Source organism: Caloenas nicobarica, chromosome Z (genome assembly GCF_036013445.1).
Source record: "Caloenas nicobarica isolate bCalNic1 chromosome Z, bCalNic1.hap1, whole genome shotgun sequence".
Lineage (NCBI taxonomy): Eukaryota > Metazoa > Chordata > Aves > Columbiformes > Columbidae > Caloenas > Caloenas nicobarica.
This window is the reverse complement of record NC_088284.1, coordinates 77622700-77640891: the sequence shown is the minus strand read 5'-3', so window position 1 is coordinate 77640891 and position 18192 is coordinate 77622700. Positions and strand designations below refer to the sequence as shown.

The 18192-nt window shown below is 37.9% G+C and overlaps 1 protein-coding gene across 2 annotated transcripts in view; it reads right to left on the bottom strand.

Moving 5' to 3' along the window:
- Positions 1-276: 276 nt before the first annotated feature.
- The window catches only part of RASGRF2 (Ras protein specific guanine nucleotide releasing factor 2), a 127264-nt gene continuing 109348 nt past the window's right edge, over positions 277-18192 (bottom strand). For both annotated transcript variants that reach the window (XM_065656759.1, XM_065656760.1), the window contains exons 19-27: positions 17311-17423; positions 8963-9023; positions 8199-8302; positions 7517-7601; positions 6760-6957; positions 4710-4789; positions 2719-2836; positions 1899-1967; positions 277-1162 (exon numbers count right to left, since the gene is read on the bottom strand). In XM_065656759.1, the coding sequence (XP_065512831.1) occupies positions 1070-1162; positions 1899-1967; positions 2719-2836; positions 4710-4789; positions 6760-6957; positions 7517-7601; positions 8199-8302; positions 8963-9023; positions 17311-17423 (921 nt within the window). In that variant the 3' untranslated portion in view covers positions 277-1069. The remainder of the gene's footprint in view (positions 1163-1898; positions 1968-2718; positions 2837-4709; positions 4790-6759; positions 6958-7516; positions 7602-8198; positions 8303-8962; positions 9024-17310; positions 17424-18192) is intronic.

The window sequence follows — 18192 nt, the reverse complement described above, 5'->3', positions numbered from 1 at the left end:
AGCCTGACTTGTCAGAGAAGCTGCAGGAGGTCCAGAAAAATAAAGTGCCTTTTCCAGGGCTGTGTGCAACGCGAGTAACCATCCCATTCGCTGCATGTCCAGATTTCTCGAGTGTCAGGTATAGCTCCTAACCTTGTATTTCCCCGCTGAAGCTTGCAAGGCTGGCAACTATTTACAGCTTTTCAACTAGTTCATTTGCTTTCCATGCTGTAAATACTCTCATTGTGTATTAATGAAAAAATATTTACAATTCATTTATATGTAAAATCAGTCACCTTAGAAAAGCCTGACAAGATATGAGAAGAGAGAAGAGAAGAGAAGAGAAGAGAAGAGAAGAGAAGAGAAGAGAAGAGAAGAGAAGAGAAGAGAAGAGAAGAGAAGAGAAGAGAAGAGAAGAGAAGAGAAGAGGTTATTTTAATTGGAAGGGACCTACAATGATCATCTAGTCCAACTGCCTATAAGAAGGTTAACATATTACAAAGGGTAGCGTTAAACGTAGAACAAATATTTTCCACAACTGCAGATCTGAAGGTACCAGATGCTACCTTAATGTCACTCCAAAGCAGTAGATGACTGTTAAGATCCTGTTTTTTCAATGAAGTTAACATGATATGAGGACATCACTACCATTACTGCCTATGTGAACACGTAGTTAGTGATCAGCCCAGATCACATCACAGTCATCTCATTTTGCTCACTTATCTTAATATATATGAGTATATTACCACCGTTTAAATCTGTTCCCTTAACTTGTCACATAAGATGGCTACAATGAGTACCTGTTCACAGGAAAGTCTCCTGTTTTCCATTAAATCCATAGTCCCTACTGCAAAACAATATCTTTGTAAAGCAGCAATCACTTAATCCATGTAGGAAGCATCTTTGTCTTCCACTTCCAATGCTTATTTTCATTGCCTGAGAGGGAAATGCTGTGAGGCTCTGTATCTCTTATTGGAAAAGAGAGCTTGCATTCTTCTCAATATTTCCCTTGCTGTCTTTAGGACTTGGCATGCATGATTTTGTTAATTGTATTAAAGCGTTCTGTAGACTCTGAGGTGAAGCTGGCTCTTCAGGCAGGGAGTCTGGGTTCAATCTTCAGGGAAAGCTCATACAAGGTATCTTCATCTATGATGAGCGTCTTGTCAAGTAAGTAGTGAGTGACCTGGTATGGAGAAAACACAGATGAACAGACTGCGTGTTACTTCCACAAAATTTCCTCTGCTTTCATTTTTTCCCTTCAGCCCACTTAAGAGCCTGAGATCCTCTCACGTCGTTTTCTCAGAGAAACACAGCAGCTCATCTGAATGCTGTGAAGCTGCCCCAGCAGCGCTCTAGCGATCACGTATGGCCTCTCAGGAATGGGCAAATCCTCAGCCAGGTTACCTCAGCCCACATTGCTCTTCTGGAGCCTGAGATTAAATCTTCTTTGAAAACACAGACTGATTTTGGCCCAGTGTTCATGGCTCACATGAGGGACAAGGGGAAAAGAATTGCAGGATGCACACAGCATCAACAGAGGCTCCAGCCATCTCCTGTCCCCTAGTCCCTGGGTTCTGATGTTCCTCAGGGAATTGTGCTTCCAGCTGGGCAGGGAGAAGACATTTCCCTTTGAACCCCTTCCCTTGTATGCCAGACCCACGAAGGCTGCAACCCTGAAAAAGCTTCCAGAGAAGGTGAAAAAAACTTGCTTTTATATAGTGTCAAAGAAAGGGTTTCTACCAAGGCGAGGGTATCACAGCCCCACAGTGCCTGTCTGTATTTCTGTCGGTTCTCTGCTCTCTGTGTGGGGGAGCAGGATACATTGACTTCAGATTTCAAGAACAGCTGTGATCTTACAACTAATTGCTACTGCAGCTTTGATTTTATTAGTAGGTGACAGTGTCTAGGAAGAGCCTTACCTTCTGCTGATGCTCTATGCGGTAGGAGGTCTGCTGGAACTGGCGTATTTCCCTGATAATGTGTGAGATCTTGCAAAGGAATACATATGTATGAGTAAGTACAACTGCATTTTGATTTCAGCTAAGCAACATAAGGCAAGAATTTTGCGCCAAATTATGCAACTTATCCTGGGAGGAGGGGAGGGCAAAGATTATCCCCAGTTTCCAGGGATTTCACTTTCCTAAATTAACCATTTATTGTTCAGCCAGTCTCAAGTGAACCACCTTGTCTCTCCTCTCCCTATACTGATAATCTCTTTTTGCCTCAATTGACTGCTGCAGTGTGCAGCCATAAGAAGGTCATTAAGCTGAGATTAGAAGCGAAATTTGCATGCTTCTCTGAGGAGCTGTTAATAAACCAACATTACATGGTAGCTGGGGAGAAATCAACTTTAAAATGCTTTTTCAGAAAGACCACTGCACACTTGAAAAGAAGATTGTGATGACTGCTTTCTGGTGAATCACTACATTCCTTTGATTTGGTTATTTCAAAAAGGCTTTTGTTTCTCCTTCACGAGCTTTGTACATCTTCTTTTTCTGTCTGTCACTTCTCAAAGAACAAATCAGAGGCAAATTCACCCTGTAAAAACGCTCAGTTTACCAGAAGGTGGTGATAGAAGACTGGGTCAAGTAATTGCTTTCAAATAAGCTACCTAACTTGCACGATGCCAATATACCTGTACGTCTTATAAGTGAAATTCAAAGGAGTTATAATTAAATCAATAATTAACTCACATAATTAAACACCTGTTGGAAAAGTGTATAAGTAACTGAAAATTACCATTCTCATTTTGGAAAAATTGACAAGGCCTTCCTCAGTGAAGTTTGGTGTTCCCTCTTCAATAAATGCCAGGTCTGTCAAGTACATTCCAAGGTAGGGAACGGCAGGGGGGTTACAACTGTGAAACACGAAATCAGCAAGCATATTTGTCTACAGCTAAATTTGCAAAGTAATTTTTTTGCAAGTCATATAATACAAACTCTTTATTACTTGACATACTTCTAAACAATGGGCCACATTCATTTGTAAGACAAACAGCTTCTCTGACTTGACTTGAGCTGCATTTGCTCTTCACGTGACAAATTGAATGCATTCTGTCCATTACCTAATATTAACGGCGGATGACCTTTGGTAAAAGGTACAACGGTGACGTGACAGAGAGAGAGGAAGGACAGGTACACTCTGGGCTCACAGAACACTTTCAAGCATATTTCAGCCCTGGCTGACAGATGATCTCAAAAAGAGATTCTACACACAAGCTAAAAATGCACATGGACTTGCTTCCAAGTGGTTGGTGTTCTGCAGTTGTGTAAGCATCCCAGTATAGCAAGGGCACATGTATGCATCTATGTGCGGAGATACATACACATATGTATGTATATACATGCATAACTATACACATACTTATACGTACATACACGTATGTGTGCATACATGCATGCATGTATACATATAAAAGTATGTATGTACCATTCTGTCAAAAAGTCTATTCAGGCCTTCTCAGCAGTGAACACCAAGAAGAAAGACAAAGAGAGGTGACAAGGATGATCTGGAGAATTGGGAACAGAGACCCTAGAGAATGTGGATTTTCTTTTATTGGGGGGACAGGAGGAATGGGATAATGATCGTGGCTTCTCTAATGCAATAATCACTGCTCCACGCTCACTGACTCTTGTATCAGCAGAAATAGTAGCAAACTTGGTTTTCTGAAGCTCTGGCGTGAGAACAATGCAGAGTGACGGCTGTACTGCTAACTTAGGAAGACTGCTCACTATGCTTAGCATTGCACTTCATTCTGGCTATTTTTTACATTATGAGGATGATTGTTGTACACATGCAAGTAATGTATCAACTGAAAGGTACAAAAAAGTACCTGTTCATACATTGTGACTAAAAACGTTTTTTAAAAAGTTATTGGCTCCCCAACAATATTTTTAAAATAAAAAGTGACTAACTTGAACTACATATATTTTGAAACACTCAAGAAATTATTATTGTGGTTCAATCTTTTGCTTCTCCTACGATCGTTTAAAGTAGTTGTACCACCCAGTCCTGGAAAGATTACTTGTAACTACAGATCTTGCAAAGATGCAGGTTTTGTATACATGCAGTTGGATTCAATACATAAATTGTGGAACTCTTGCACAGGATATTTTGGATATCAGAATTACATACAGTCAAACATAATCTAGCAAATCAACTAAAGAAAAAAACCAGTTTGTTTTCCAGAGTGCCAGACTAAGGGAGCTGGGAGGGCATAGGAGAGGGAATAATCACTGCACATTCGTCTCGTTCCCACGTTCCTCTCACCAGCTACTGGCCACTGTCAGAAGCAAAATAAAGGGGTGAAAGGATCTTTAAACTGACTCAGGCTTAGTCCTAAGTCCTAAACCTCTCATGCGGAACAAGGACTCTTTGGAACCCTGCTTTGAATAAGAACTTTAATTTATAAACCTGGCTTTACAGTTATTGAAAAAGTTTATCAGTGTAAGTAAAACCCCAACAGGGAACATTCACACAGAATAATAGTTTAATTTGTTTCAGTAATTCTCTGGAGATATTATCTTTATCGATCAGGGCTACTAAATGATGGGATATTCAGCAAAACAATACTGCCAAATAGAATAAAATTAGAATTTAACATGTTATTAGACAAAAATACTATCCAATATTATATTAATTATTAAAGCTTAATCAAAGCCAATTCATCTTTTACATGTAGTATCCACTGCTCATAACAAAACACAGTTTTATGGTTTAGGGAAGCATACTTTTTGAGCGTTTCTCTAAGATTTTTAAATCTTCCTTCAGATGATACAGTCTTCTGAAGCTTGTCCATGAGAGCTTTTGTCTAGAAAGAAAATGCATTACAAATGTGATTGTTGTTGCACATAAATGACTGGGATTAGATTTTAGAAAAGGTGTAATTCAGTTAGCATCTTCACCCCATTTTCAAAAGTAATAACACAAGCATTAGGAATTTAGCTTCATTGCAGTTCCTAGTGTACTTCTGAAAATGGAGATGAGGCATCATTGAACATTTTCCTTTGAGTGATACACACAATCTGTACCTATGCTAATATTATTAGCCTGCAAATTCAGGAAAAAACACAAGTTCATTAAATTAATGGTCAGCAATTCAGTTTACTGTGTATACAAGAATACCAGGAAGATGATCTCACATGTTGCAGAGGATCCTCAGCTGAGTTTACTGAAATTAGTGACAGTAAAGGATGTTTACTGTCTTGCAGCTTGCACTAGGCTGGTTTTGCATCCAAGTTTCTGATAAAAGCTGAATATGTATTTGAAAGTATAATACTGTCTTACAAAAATTACTTTCAGTGGTCATCATCAGAGTCTGATTATTTCTGAAGTGAAATAAATTTGCTTTTCAGTCTATTTATGCTATAGACTTGAGACAGTACAGAGAATCATGGGAAATTTGTCATATTTGAAGCTGAATTTCCAATTAAGAGAAATCTGTAGGCAGAAGCAGACACCTTCCTTTCTTCTACATTAGCAAGCTGTGAAACACTCAGATTATGTTTCCAATAAGTACTGGAGAACTGTGCAACAACATTAATCTGTTGGGGTTTTGTTGATGATTTTTGTTGTTGTTTTTTGGTTTTTGTTGTTGATCGAGAAGTTTAAAAATCAAATTCTAAACATAAAACTTTTTGGAGGTAAACTGTTATATAACAGTTTGTACTGAAAGGAGTTTTAGCATAATTTTGAATAAAAGAACATAGCACCAACTATAAAGCATCTGAGGAAAAGCTGACTGGAGAAAGAAGGCAGTGCAGTCAGGATGTATTTTAAGTGGATTTAATTGCTTGGGCTGCTTGAGTGCTTTTGTAAAGCAGAAACATACGGAGGAGGAAATGCAATGACAGAAGCCCACCTTTTGCACGTCAATTAGCCAGATCTAAAAAGTACAATCTGAAATCTTCCAGTTAGCTGGAGTAAACCCTGTATACAAATACTGCCTAATTTACAAGTGATCGGCTCTGGCCTACTGACCTCCTTGGTCTGTTATTTCACCATACTGAAAAACTCATTTCTTTTTCAAATAGTAGAAAGCTGAGATTTAAATAATTCAACCAATTTCTCCAAACCATTTAAAACAGAACATAAAATCATAAACCATAGAATATCTTGAGTTGGAAGGGACCCATAAGGATCATCAAGTGCAACTCCCTATAAAAGATGGGATACTTTTCATCCCGGCTAGTCTTTTCCTGTGTGTCTTATTTTTGTTATTGGCAGCCATTTTCACAGGCTCAGCCATGCTGCTGACAGTCTCAACAGCAAGATAAGGGTTAAAGGGAGGTATTCGCTACATCCAAACTCAGGCACCTACATGACAAAGAGGTCTGGTTGTCTACAGTCTCATACTGGGTAGCAAAAAACTCACCGCCTTGAGAAGAAGTGCTGACCTCTCTATTGACTTTCTGCACAGGCAAGGAAATGTGGCTTCTCTTTTAGGCACGTGGGCTGACTATAGTTATAGCTAGTAACTATCTAAATTTACTTCTCTCAAATATTTCAGTACTTCAGGCTCAAGTCGTAGTCTTAGGCACCTGCAAATTCCATTGAAATCAGTTTGTTCCTGCAGATGTTTAATTAATGACACCAAAAAAACAGATAAATGACATACAAAATACTTCTATATGAAATTCCAGTACTGCTTGTCACTCCCAGCAAATAGAGCATTGTAAAAGTAGAAAAATTTATTAGGAGGAATCCTATCTCAACATGTTCTCTGAACTACATACTGACCAGTGAAATCTAGAAACCATACTGTAATCAAATCTTTCTTACCTGTTTGGATACTTTACCCCAAGTTTTCTTAAGTCTGTAGATTGCACTTCTGTTCAAGGCTGATGTGATTTCTAACACACCATTATAATTGTGCATACATCGACAGATATCAGCTACTGCTACCCACTTTTCAATGGAGTTAGCCCGGGAGCTGACATCAGCATAATTCATGATTTGGGAGGCAACAAGGTTACTCATCTGACCAAACAAAGAGTAAGAGATTTAGGACATTTATATATAATCCATTTCAACATACAATTATTTAGTGAACAGGGCAGAAAAAAACTAATGCACGACAATACTGACAGTTCTTCATAAAGCCAAAGAAAGTGTATTGAGAACAGTGTTGTAGGGAAGGGGGGAAATGATAATATGAAAGACAGGTAAGACACGCAATGGGGAGTATCTCCAAGGCAACAGTAATAAAACTGATTGAGAAGTCTCTCGGTAAAATTACAGGAAAATTATAAAGAGCAAAGACACAGTTGGGGATACAAAGTTAAGTAGAATTGGTGTTATATTTTCACTCTCTGGAGAAAATTTAGTTTCTTCTGTAAGCAACAAGGCATTGTAGTACAGTTTAAAATGTTCTACTCTATTAAATTGCCATTGAAATGCTGAGTGCCAATTCCTGAAAATAAGAATCTTCACGTGCTTCAATTTAAAAAGTTAATCACAAAGAGACTGTAACATTCCAGAGGTCATAGACAGTGTCAATAGAGTTCTTAGAAAGCAATCTATATTTAAGAGTACTTACATCATTAAAATGTTGGCTAGTTTTCATAATATAGGGTGTCCTTTCATTTTTATCCACTTTCATCCAGCCCTGCCCAAGAAACTCTCTAGAGATTGAGGGGAGAGGAAAAAAACAAGCAAAAATGCCATTAATAGACAGAGTAAAGTCTCTGTAACCATAGCCTAAGTGGATTTCAAGTATACCTCATTTTGTTAGAAGCTCATAACACAGATTTACACTAATTCCAGCATTTCACTATACCATTTTTAATGCTATCTGAAGCAGTAAATATTATAAAGAAGATTAATTTTTCTCTTAATCCCCTCCCCCAATCCCCAGTTTTCAGCATTGTGGCCTTATTTGAAATTGGTCTTGTCAGCTTACGTGGTTCTACCCATGTTAAACTGCTGTGTGAATGAAGATGATCTGACACTCAGCACTTCCACACTATATTCACCCTTCATTAGACCAGAGCCTTAGACCACAGATTGGGTTTTTTTTTTTTGTTAGCAAGGAACTCAGTCTTTCAAAATACAACCAAACTATAGTGGAGTCAGAGGCAATGACAGAAACAGCCGAGGGCACTGTCCTGTTATGTGTGCAAACCTTTTTGTCAGTAGTATGAGTTAGTGTAGTGCCTAACACGGCCAGTCGATCACTCACCCACCGTACTCACTTCAGTCACTCGTAGGAGAACACTTACTCATATGGTATGCTTCGGAAAACTACGTGATCTAAAAGAGTTATTTGCTCTGCAAGCTCCATGGCCGACAAAGTCTCAAAGCACTCTGGTTTTGGGCAATCTGACTGCAAAAATAAGGAGAACGCTTAATGATCTCTTTTTGCATCAAATGACATTTCAAAGCACAGGGTACTAAGAACTTCATAAGAACTTTCAACATAGAGTTGCAATAAACTTCTTTGCTACAAAGAAATAAGAATTAAGAACAAATGCTCACAACATGAGGGTAAACATCAGGCTGGATAATCACAGGAAAAGAGGCACATAAAAAGTTGCCAGGAAGTAGGTATGTCAATTGTCTGTGTATTCTGCACTACTTTCTTTCCATATAACCACTCTGCACCTAGTGCATTGCTGATGCTCTTCTTGGGATTAATGCAATGCACTTAGGAGATGGCGGTGGCTACAGTTTGGACAATGGGCACTGTCAGTCAAGGCCAGCTGTGGTTCTGGTGGCAGCTGAGGTGGCAGACGCTATTTCTTATATGTTGACTTTTTTTTTTTTTTTTAAATCATGTGATTTAAATTCAAATCCTGAAGTTTTGACCTGTTTATTTTCGATATGGACTCCAAATTCTCTACTTTCTCTAAACTGACATGTACATTCGTGATATTCCTCTATTCCTGTCCAGAGTTGTGAAGTCGCGGTTGTGCTACATTTCGTTGACTTAAAACCACGACATTCCTATAGGAGTATTTATGTTTAAATTTCAATATGAACTTACCATCTGAATGATATCCTCTATTTTTAAATGGGTATCATCTTGATCATCTTGAGAAAGAGCCCTGAAAAATTAAGTAGCAGAACATCCTGTATAAATAAGGTCTATAGCTATGAGAAAACCTTATGACAGCTAGGTGATCATGTTTATCTAAAATAAATCCTAAGACTGCAATTGAAGATGTAAAGAAAAAAAAGATCTGGTATCTAAAATCTAATGTCTTGTTTTAAGTAAAAGTGTACAAAATGCTACAACATCAGAGTCACATAAGGTAAAATGATGGTCATGGAGGCTTAAAATCTCTGAGCTAAGAACACCATATACTATAGAATGGTCAATGACAATAAGTACTGTACTTATTTGCTGGTTATAGTGATACATCTATCCCACTTTGACTTTAGTGTGATGAAGCTTGGTGGACAGAGAAAAATTTCCTTTTCAAGAACTGGACTGGCAATGCAAAAATACATCACAATAACAACAATATTTAATCAGAAGCTCTCCATCCTGAATAATCCTAGGATTCCACCTAAACGTGGAAAAATACCTCGCAAGCCTTTTATCTGTTTTTTAACCTACTGTGCTAAATGATATTTTGGGGAAATGTTTGAGAAATCAAGATTTGAGAAGTGACAAAAAGATAGCAGAATAGGCATGCATAGAAGGGTGATTCACTAGGAAGTGCTCTCGTTTATTGGCACTACAGTGTCCTATTCCATGTCTCACACAAAGAGCTGTGAGTGTGGAAATACATAATAAACTGCTAGCAGATTTTACTTGTAGCAAGTACATTATTTGCTTTCAGTAACATAAGTATTAATCGATGCTTTCAATTCTGCTACAGAAAACCTGTGATTATTAAGGCTATTTCAGAGCAATGGGTCAAAAATGAACCCAGAAGAAATAGTAAGTATTTGTCAAATCCCATCTACCCTGAGGTAGTACCTTGGCACAAAATTCTGAGATCTTACCCCTTCATTTGGAAAATACAGACTCAAAGAAACCTTGAACAGACTGGATTTCTTTAATATAGGAAAGAGAAGATTTAGGGAGAAAGAATAGTGTCTTGGTAAGTAAAAGACTGCCTAAGAGACACCAACTATATGGCAAGAAGTCAATATACTGATTTACATCAGGGGTGATATAGTTTCAACATTAAGTTCAATTTTCCAACTCCAAGTATAGGTGAGCACTGAAACAGGCTTTCTGCAAAAGTTGTAGTACTCATCAGCTGAATTTTCAAGGAAAGTTTAGATGGACATTGTCAACGAAGATCCAGTTCTACTGATCATTCCAGGAAGCAGAGCAACTGCATCAGGTATGTTCTCATTGTCCCTTCAATTCTTTATTTTTGCACTCTGTACTAACTGACTTTCCAAGTACCATCTGTGGAAAGGGTTAAAATAAAAGGACTGTATTACCCAGAGACTGGAGCTATGAGTGTAAGATATGGAATTTGTACTATGTGGGTGGGGAAGAAGTGTTAATGCTTAGTACACTAGGTTCTTCTGTTGGGGGTTGCTGTTGTTTCCTTTTTGTTTGCCAAATTGGAAGGCTACGATAAAATCAGATGTAGATACACAGAGAAAGGATCTAAACCCCCTCCTTGCCTTCATTTTCAGCCTATCAAATACACACAAAATGCCTCTTTCTTCATAAGACTTGGAAACACCTTATGTCTGATGGGCAAGTCATGCAAAGTCTTAGATGTCTGCTTCTTCAGGAGAACCCTAATCTTCTTCTCCAGATAATAATGGTGAGCATCCCCAGTAACTCTAAACGGACTGGCAGCCTGAGTAGCTTATTTTGTGCTGTATCTCATGACTGATTGCCTGCAGAAAGGTATTGGTCACTATATGGTAAGAGCATGTGCTTCCTGGCAATAAAAAAAGAGAGGGGTTGCCCTTCTGCCCCAGGTATTCTCAGTAATCTCATAAACTCATCATTTGAGTTCCTTACGTGCAACTTTCTATCAGCTGGAGTTCTCATCTTTGATACAGAAATGATTGTATTTGCTTCATACACAATAAAATAGGAAACATGAGATTCTTAAAAAGCTGAAAAGACTAACTTTTCCCCATCTCCGCTTCCTGATTCTTGCTAACACAATGTCTCACATTTTATGTAGACTTCCTACCCTTCATTCTAACACAGCAGTCTCACAAAAAAAATTTCTCCTTTTATCCAGAAATGCTCTATGTTTAAATCTGAAGAGGACAACACATCTCTAGACTGGATAAAGTTACTTTTTTATAGCATCAATAACAGCTTCCACTTCAGTCTGCACAGTTCTCAGTTTTGGGATACCTAGTTTGAAGGTCTAGGTCTAGGAGGATCCATTGAGCTGATCAGTTCTGCTTGGGCAGTTCCCATTGTACTCCCTGAAGAGCCTTCTGGAAGCTCGTTAAGAAGCACAGGTCCATGTGAAAAGCATTGTGAGAGAAAGTAAAGGTAAGGAGAGATTCTGCCGGACTGTTTAAGAGCATCTCTCTCAGGGAGGACTGAATGGGGTGAAACCTCCATCATTACCCTTACAACTGCAGGAAGTAAATATATAAGAAATAACTTCCTAATTCTTAGAGTCATCAGCTAAGATTAGACCTCTCGCTTAAACAGTTCTTCATGCCTGACCGGTTCAAACGCTGAAAAAAAATTCTAGCAGAAAATATTAAAATGTGCCTCTTCATTCCTTCAGGGTACATAAAACATCTTAAAAATATTTTACAAGATGGTTTAAGTTACAGAGCCTGAAATGTATTATCTAGTGAGATCACACAAGGTATAAAATTGGTCATCCATCAAATTTTGACCTCTGCATATTCCTGGATTTCATTTACATTTATTCTGAGGATAAAGAAGGAGAAATTTGTTCTTGAACTATCCTTTTTTTCTCCATATAGGACTAATTATCAAAGTTATTCACTGCTGTTCAGTCTGAACGTTACACCTTCCTCCTTCATCATCAATGAAATTTTCCCTAGGTTTCAGGGGTTATTCAATAAGGCTGATAAAATCTCAAGCAGAATATACTTCAGTAGGTTTGCCCAGCTTTCAGAACAAATATTGCATAAAAAGAAAAAGAAGCTTTTTTACCCTACAGAGAAACCCTGTCAGTCCATTCAACAAAAATCTCATCACACAAGAAATACCAGCTGTTCTGTTTGATGACTCAAGAAAGCATGAAGCAGCTCAGTCTCTCTCATAAACACTTTCCTTGCCATTCATATTTTATACATAGAGCTGGTAATAATATCTCTGGAATACAAACCAATCTTTCCTCCTCCTCTCATCGCTGCTAACAAAGGGACTGATTTTCCAATAAATTTATATGCACATATGTGCACATACATTCAAAGGCTGGGTCAGTTTGTAAAAAGAGACATTTTTACCCAATACCCTTAAAGGAGACAGTCTATGGAATACACCCATATGTAGGGTCAGAAAGCATGAACTTTCTTTCATGAGTGTTTGAGCATGGAATTTAGGATAAGAAATGCTTTTCCCAGCCTCACTCTGAGTTCCTAGATTTTCAGAGTCAGGAGTAGACTATGAAAACTGAAATGTGGGAAAGCCAAGACCTACAGTGAGGGTTGACTGGCAAACTGCGATTCTGATAGACTACATGTTTTGATATGCCAAAGCCTTTTAGATATAAAAGCCTGCTGCAAGCACCTCTTCGGAACAAATGAAAAGCCTATTTTTTTTATGCTCACCTAGCAACTGGGTGAATGACTGCCTTCATGAGGGGCATGCCAATTGGCTCACCCCACCTTCCCCTTTTTCATCCTGTTCCAGAGAAGCCTTTTGAATGAAAGTTTCACCAGAACTTGCAGTTATGACAAATCTGTGCTTTCACATAAAAAATATGCTGTCAAAAATCTTCAAACAAATTCATTTCTAATAACAGTAAAAAAGCTCTTCAGTTCTAGGTGAGTAATTTACATTCCTCTAAGTAGTATTAGATCAAAGCCCTCCATCTGGAAGAAACCTGAAAAGATAACATCTTTCCAAGGAGGTGGTTATATGGTGGTGATGGACTGAGCAGCATTTCTCCAAACCAGACATTGGTAGATGAACCAGAAGAGGAACACAATACCTGGGAGCACCTCTACACATTTCTACAACAAGAAAGATTCTAGAAACCTTTAGGACATCCAGGGTTGGATTCACATCCTCCACAAGTCACTGTCTGTGTTCTGTAATTGTCTGAGAAAGGAAGGTGTCTTCTATGATCTCTGGAGGAAAAGTCAGGGTGCCCAATTTCAGACAATTTGGGTGGACAGAATCTCCTTTGTGATAAGCAGTTACTTTGGAAGGAGTGTTTCATCATCTGTCTGCAATTTGTTTCCTGGTTCAGTTAGACACCGTGAGTCTCACCAAAGAATTTTTTCTAAGTCAATGCAGAAAGGAAATCTCTCTTCATTCTGTCATTATAACCTATGGACGGTTCAAGGAACTCAAGAAATAATCTTATTCCATTACAGGTCTTCTCTTAACATTCAGAACATTGAATGTAACCTGCCACACTGGCAAATGACAGAAAATTTGTAACCTGATGCAGAAAAAAGTATAACAATCATATGAGAGAGACACTCGTGTAGAACATGGTGTCTCTACAGCATTTTGGCGAAGTATGGGAGTGTTTGCTTAAAGCTTAGCAGTCCTTGGTGAAGAGGAACATAGTCTTGGTTGTTCCTACTACAATAAATAGTAATTTGCAGAGACAAGTAACAGAGAGAACTCTGTACACCTTAGGGAACAGAATGTTCAGTGTTTGCTTTATCCTGCTTCCACAACCAGCCATGGCATCATGGGAGGCATCACGCAAAAATGTCAGGGAAGGAACAATTTCCACGTCACCATGTCCTCTTTTTGCACCAGAAACAGTATATTTATTTTTGGTGCAAATATAGAAAAAACTTGGTTGTTCCGGCACTTGAAACCTGGTTCATACAAGTATATTGTCACATAGGATGCAGGCATGAGGATATTGTCTCTTCTGCTTCTGTTGTTTTCTCATTCTTCATGAAATTAGTTCCAGAATTGAGCAAGGACATTTTCAACCTGCCAGAAAAGCTAAAGCCCCCTGACAGAAATTATTCCTCAGTTTCATATTTTGAATTATTGGAAAGTTGAGTTTTCAAAGGACAGTTTGGAACCTGCTAATAAGCTGGGAAGTGAAGGACCAGAGGGGCTCCTGGTTCCTGCCCCAATAGCTGAGATGGTTTCTGAGGCAGCCAGAAGCATGTGCTCACAGTCTCCATGGGACAGCAGGTCACTGCTTAGGACCAGCAACTTGATCAGTTTTTGTTAAAGCTTATAAATATTCCTAAGGTGCAATAAAATGAAGCAACAACACACCCCTGTCTCATTACCACAGATCAACAGTTGCATAGAAACAACCCAATTCAGCTGCAGATTATTTCTTAAATCCTATAATTTCTTCTTCTGAATTAACTATATAGCCTTGTTGAGAATATATCTTCAGGAGTAACTACAGTGCTTTTGAAAGCTTGGAAACTACCCTTAGCAGACAACCCATTTTCCTGAAGTGATTTAAGAACCAGAGCTCCTCCTTTCAGTGAAGGTTGAGACATATGACACACCTGTGTATTTCATCCCAGCTGAATGATTTTTCGTCCAAAATCAGAATCGCTCCAATACACTCTTTCTCGCAAGTTTACTGAACCAGTTCCCATTCCTGGAGAATTAATTTATCCTTACCAGCTATTAACAAATTTGACATTCCTGGTAAATTACTGCCTCCTGTGTGACTGGAGAACAAGCCCAAGAGCTTCAGAGTAGAGTTTTGCACAGCATAAGACTTTGGGACAGTTTGTTTTATGCAATAACATTTTTAACTTGGAGACTATACCCTGATAGCCTGTTGACTGCAGCTTAACTGCAGTTTAAGTGATGGAAGTTGTACTTGTTCAACAGCCTCCGTCTGAAAGTTTACTTATGCAACAACTTCTACTTGAAAGTTTATGGGCAGATTGTGTATATAATAAACACATGGATGTGACATCAGAGTGATTTCAGCTGCTGCTGAAATATGGTTGCTACAGAAAATGGAACACAGGAGTTATGTGAACCCTTGGTACAGCAATACTGTGTCACTGATGCTTATCGTTGAAATAGTATTGAAAATGTATTTGTATTGAAATATTCAACATGCACTTGTCCAGCATGCATATAAATTAGCAGCATTGCCAGTCTTGAAAAGCAGTAAAGGATTTTTGATAACCTATGCTAGCCATGGCTTAAGTTTCATGCATTATTTTGAAGGAAAGTGGGACATCCACACAGTATTCAGTCAAAAGGACTAGTCCTGCATGCCAAGCCACCAATGGCTCTTTTTGCAGTACTGGTTTGTGGAATGTAACCAAGTACTTATGATTCCATATGATCAAATCTATAATCAAATGATGTTGTTTGAAAAATCTAGGAAGATTAGGGTATATAGCTGCAAACCCTAATGAAAGATGGCTTGGCTGAGGCCCACATCTCAGGAAATTGCCATTCTCTACCTGTTTCCAATAGAAATTCTCACTGAGAAATTTGACACATCATTTTATTCGTGCTTTATATGCCTGCTTATAAAGTGCCATAATACTTTCCAGAAATACTGTGAAGATAATGACTCTGAAAGAAGGATTTTAAAAAATGCAATCTGTTTCCACAAAATATTTGAAATTAGTTAGTTTCTAATTAACTTTAAGTTCAATATCTATGCATACATTTTTTAATTTTTACTAGAATTTTATTTTTGAGTATTGGTTTATTTCTACTGCTTCCCTTTGCTTTTTCTTTTTGCCACTTCTCAGTTTTTAAAAACTTACCTTCTTCAGAATTTTCACTTCTTACAGAATTTAACTTTTTCTTTTATTTTTTGCAAAAGTAATGTACACTGTACTGAGATACATATACAGTATGCTCAGACACTAAAGCAATAAGTGCTAGAAGGAAAGAGGACAAACAATACCTACAATTTCATTGAACAGGAAAATGGTGCAAATGGGGGCAGCTCACAGTTTACATCTAATTACCAAGGTCCCATTTTTTGTAAACTGGATACAGGAAATTGCTAACAAATTTGTATGCTAAAGGACTATAAAACTATTCCATCACTCTGCCAGGAACAGCCAATTCAGGTTTATTTTCTCATATGTTCTTAAAAAGCTGAAGGTCTTAAGGTAATTTTTCCCACTATGAGCAAGCTGACAGAACATTTGCTGTCACACATATTATAAAAACCCATTATCCTAATCCTTTTTGCTCTTCTTGCTTACTGTTTCTTCCAAGGGATTACAGCAAACAAACTTACTACCTTAACTTTGAATAACAGTACATGCAGCATAATTTAAAAGGAGGTTTATTTTTATTTATGTAAAAATTAAGTAAGATGCCAGTGACACGAAGTGCTTCTATTAAGAAATTATCTTTTTTTCTTATTCTTTGTTTGACTTTTTTTCTCTCCAAGTGTACAGCTTTACCCTCATTCTTCTGACATTCGTTTTCACGTAAGTATCTGATGGGGAAATCTGTCAAATGGTTTTAGAAAAATCAGACACACCGCATTTATTGCAACCTTATTGACTTTGCAGCAGAATATGTACAAAAATACCAAAAACGCACATCATAGATTTATCTGTGGTTTTTTTCATTGTATCTTATTTTAACAACTGCCTAATCTTTAAATGTTTACTACTCCTTAGTAATGTAGAACAATTTACATGAAAATCAGTTACTATAAAATAATCATACTTAGTAGACAAAATTATTTCCCCTGATAAATGCTTATAAAGATTTGTCTCATTGGCATGACTAGACCTGCAACTCAAGGTGTTCTAACCCTAATTTAATAGTCCTGGTTATTCAGAAGCTTAAAGGTCTTTTATTTCGTGGTACTAATTAAGAATTCCTCTCTGTAAGCTACCCAAAGAACTCTGGACATGGTGTCCACACAAAAGAAGGTGCAAGCACGGTCTTGTTGGCATCTCATGACACATCAGGCTACCATCAGCCTTTCCTGAGCTTAGCAGATGGCTTGTTGGTCAAGATAGGAGTTCCTCAGGCTGTTATAGTGAGTGTCTTGTTGGTTTACTGGACAGCATTTTGCCCTACTGCATAAAGACTGAACCCATGGCTGCCAGCTGTTCTGCAGTAAAATTTTCTAACAGGGGCACTTTTATGAATGAAAGTTTAAACACTGTTTCATAGCTAATAAAACACTTAGTAATCCTTCAAAATTAAGTACTCTGGAGAAAAACCAAACTCTGCGAATTCCATAATACAGGATCCCCTAGCTATTTCACATGCTGTAGCTAACACATTAGAATCACGTTTACCTCAGTATATTTGCGGTAGCTTTTCTTTCTTGTGGCAGAAGATCAGGGTCTCTCAAAACTTCTTCCAGCAAATTTAACACATTCATTTTCAGCTCATTGTTCAGCTCAAAATCCTACAAAGGAAAACAATTTTACTTCCTTTTGTTCTAACAACGTTGATCAAATAACTGAAAGGATATACTTTTGTGAATTTTGCCCTCTTTTTGTTATTAGGTTTTAGGTTTGAAAATATTTAGAAAACTTGGAAAGCTGTTGTAGTGAACAGTCTACAAAAGCGGGAGCCCAAAAGGCTGTAGTTTGTCTCCTTTTCTGACATTTATTGTCTGCATGGAAATGAGCAAATCACTTCACCTTTCTCTTCTGAAGTAAGAACCGCATCTCACCAATACCCACAAAATGTCTTATCCTCTCTCTGTGGTGGCTATAAAAGCAGAAAAGTGGTGTAATTGCAATATTGAGACCACAGTCTAGCAAGGCTGGACACTGTTTCTTTTCACCGTTTTCTTGAGTTTCTCTGTTTATCTGCCTCCCGCTCTGGTATTTCTTATCTCATACTCACCCTTTTGGAAAGGTCTGCCTTTTGTTCCATGTAGTGGAGCACTCAACCTAATAAGCTATGTATATTAGAGTAGTGCTCTCTGCCACTGCACCTAACAGCTCCAGCATTTTCATTATTTCTGAGGCAGACTGATACCAGACACAGGAAAATCCAGCAACTATTTCTGTTGATTTCTCATATTGGAGGACATAAAAGAATAGAGCAACGTACGAACTTCAAGGTGGCAACTTACAGGAGCAGATTCCAAAAATGCTTTTATTGAGCAAAAAGCTAGCATTTTGATAAAAAAAAAAACAAAACCAAAAACAAACCTTAACCCCAAA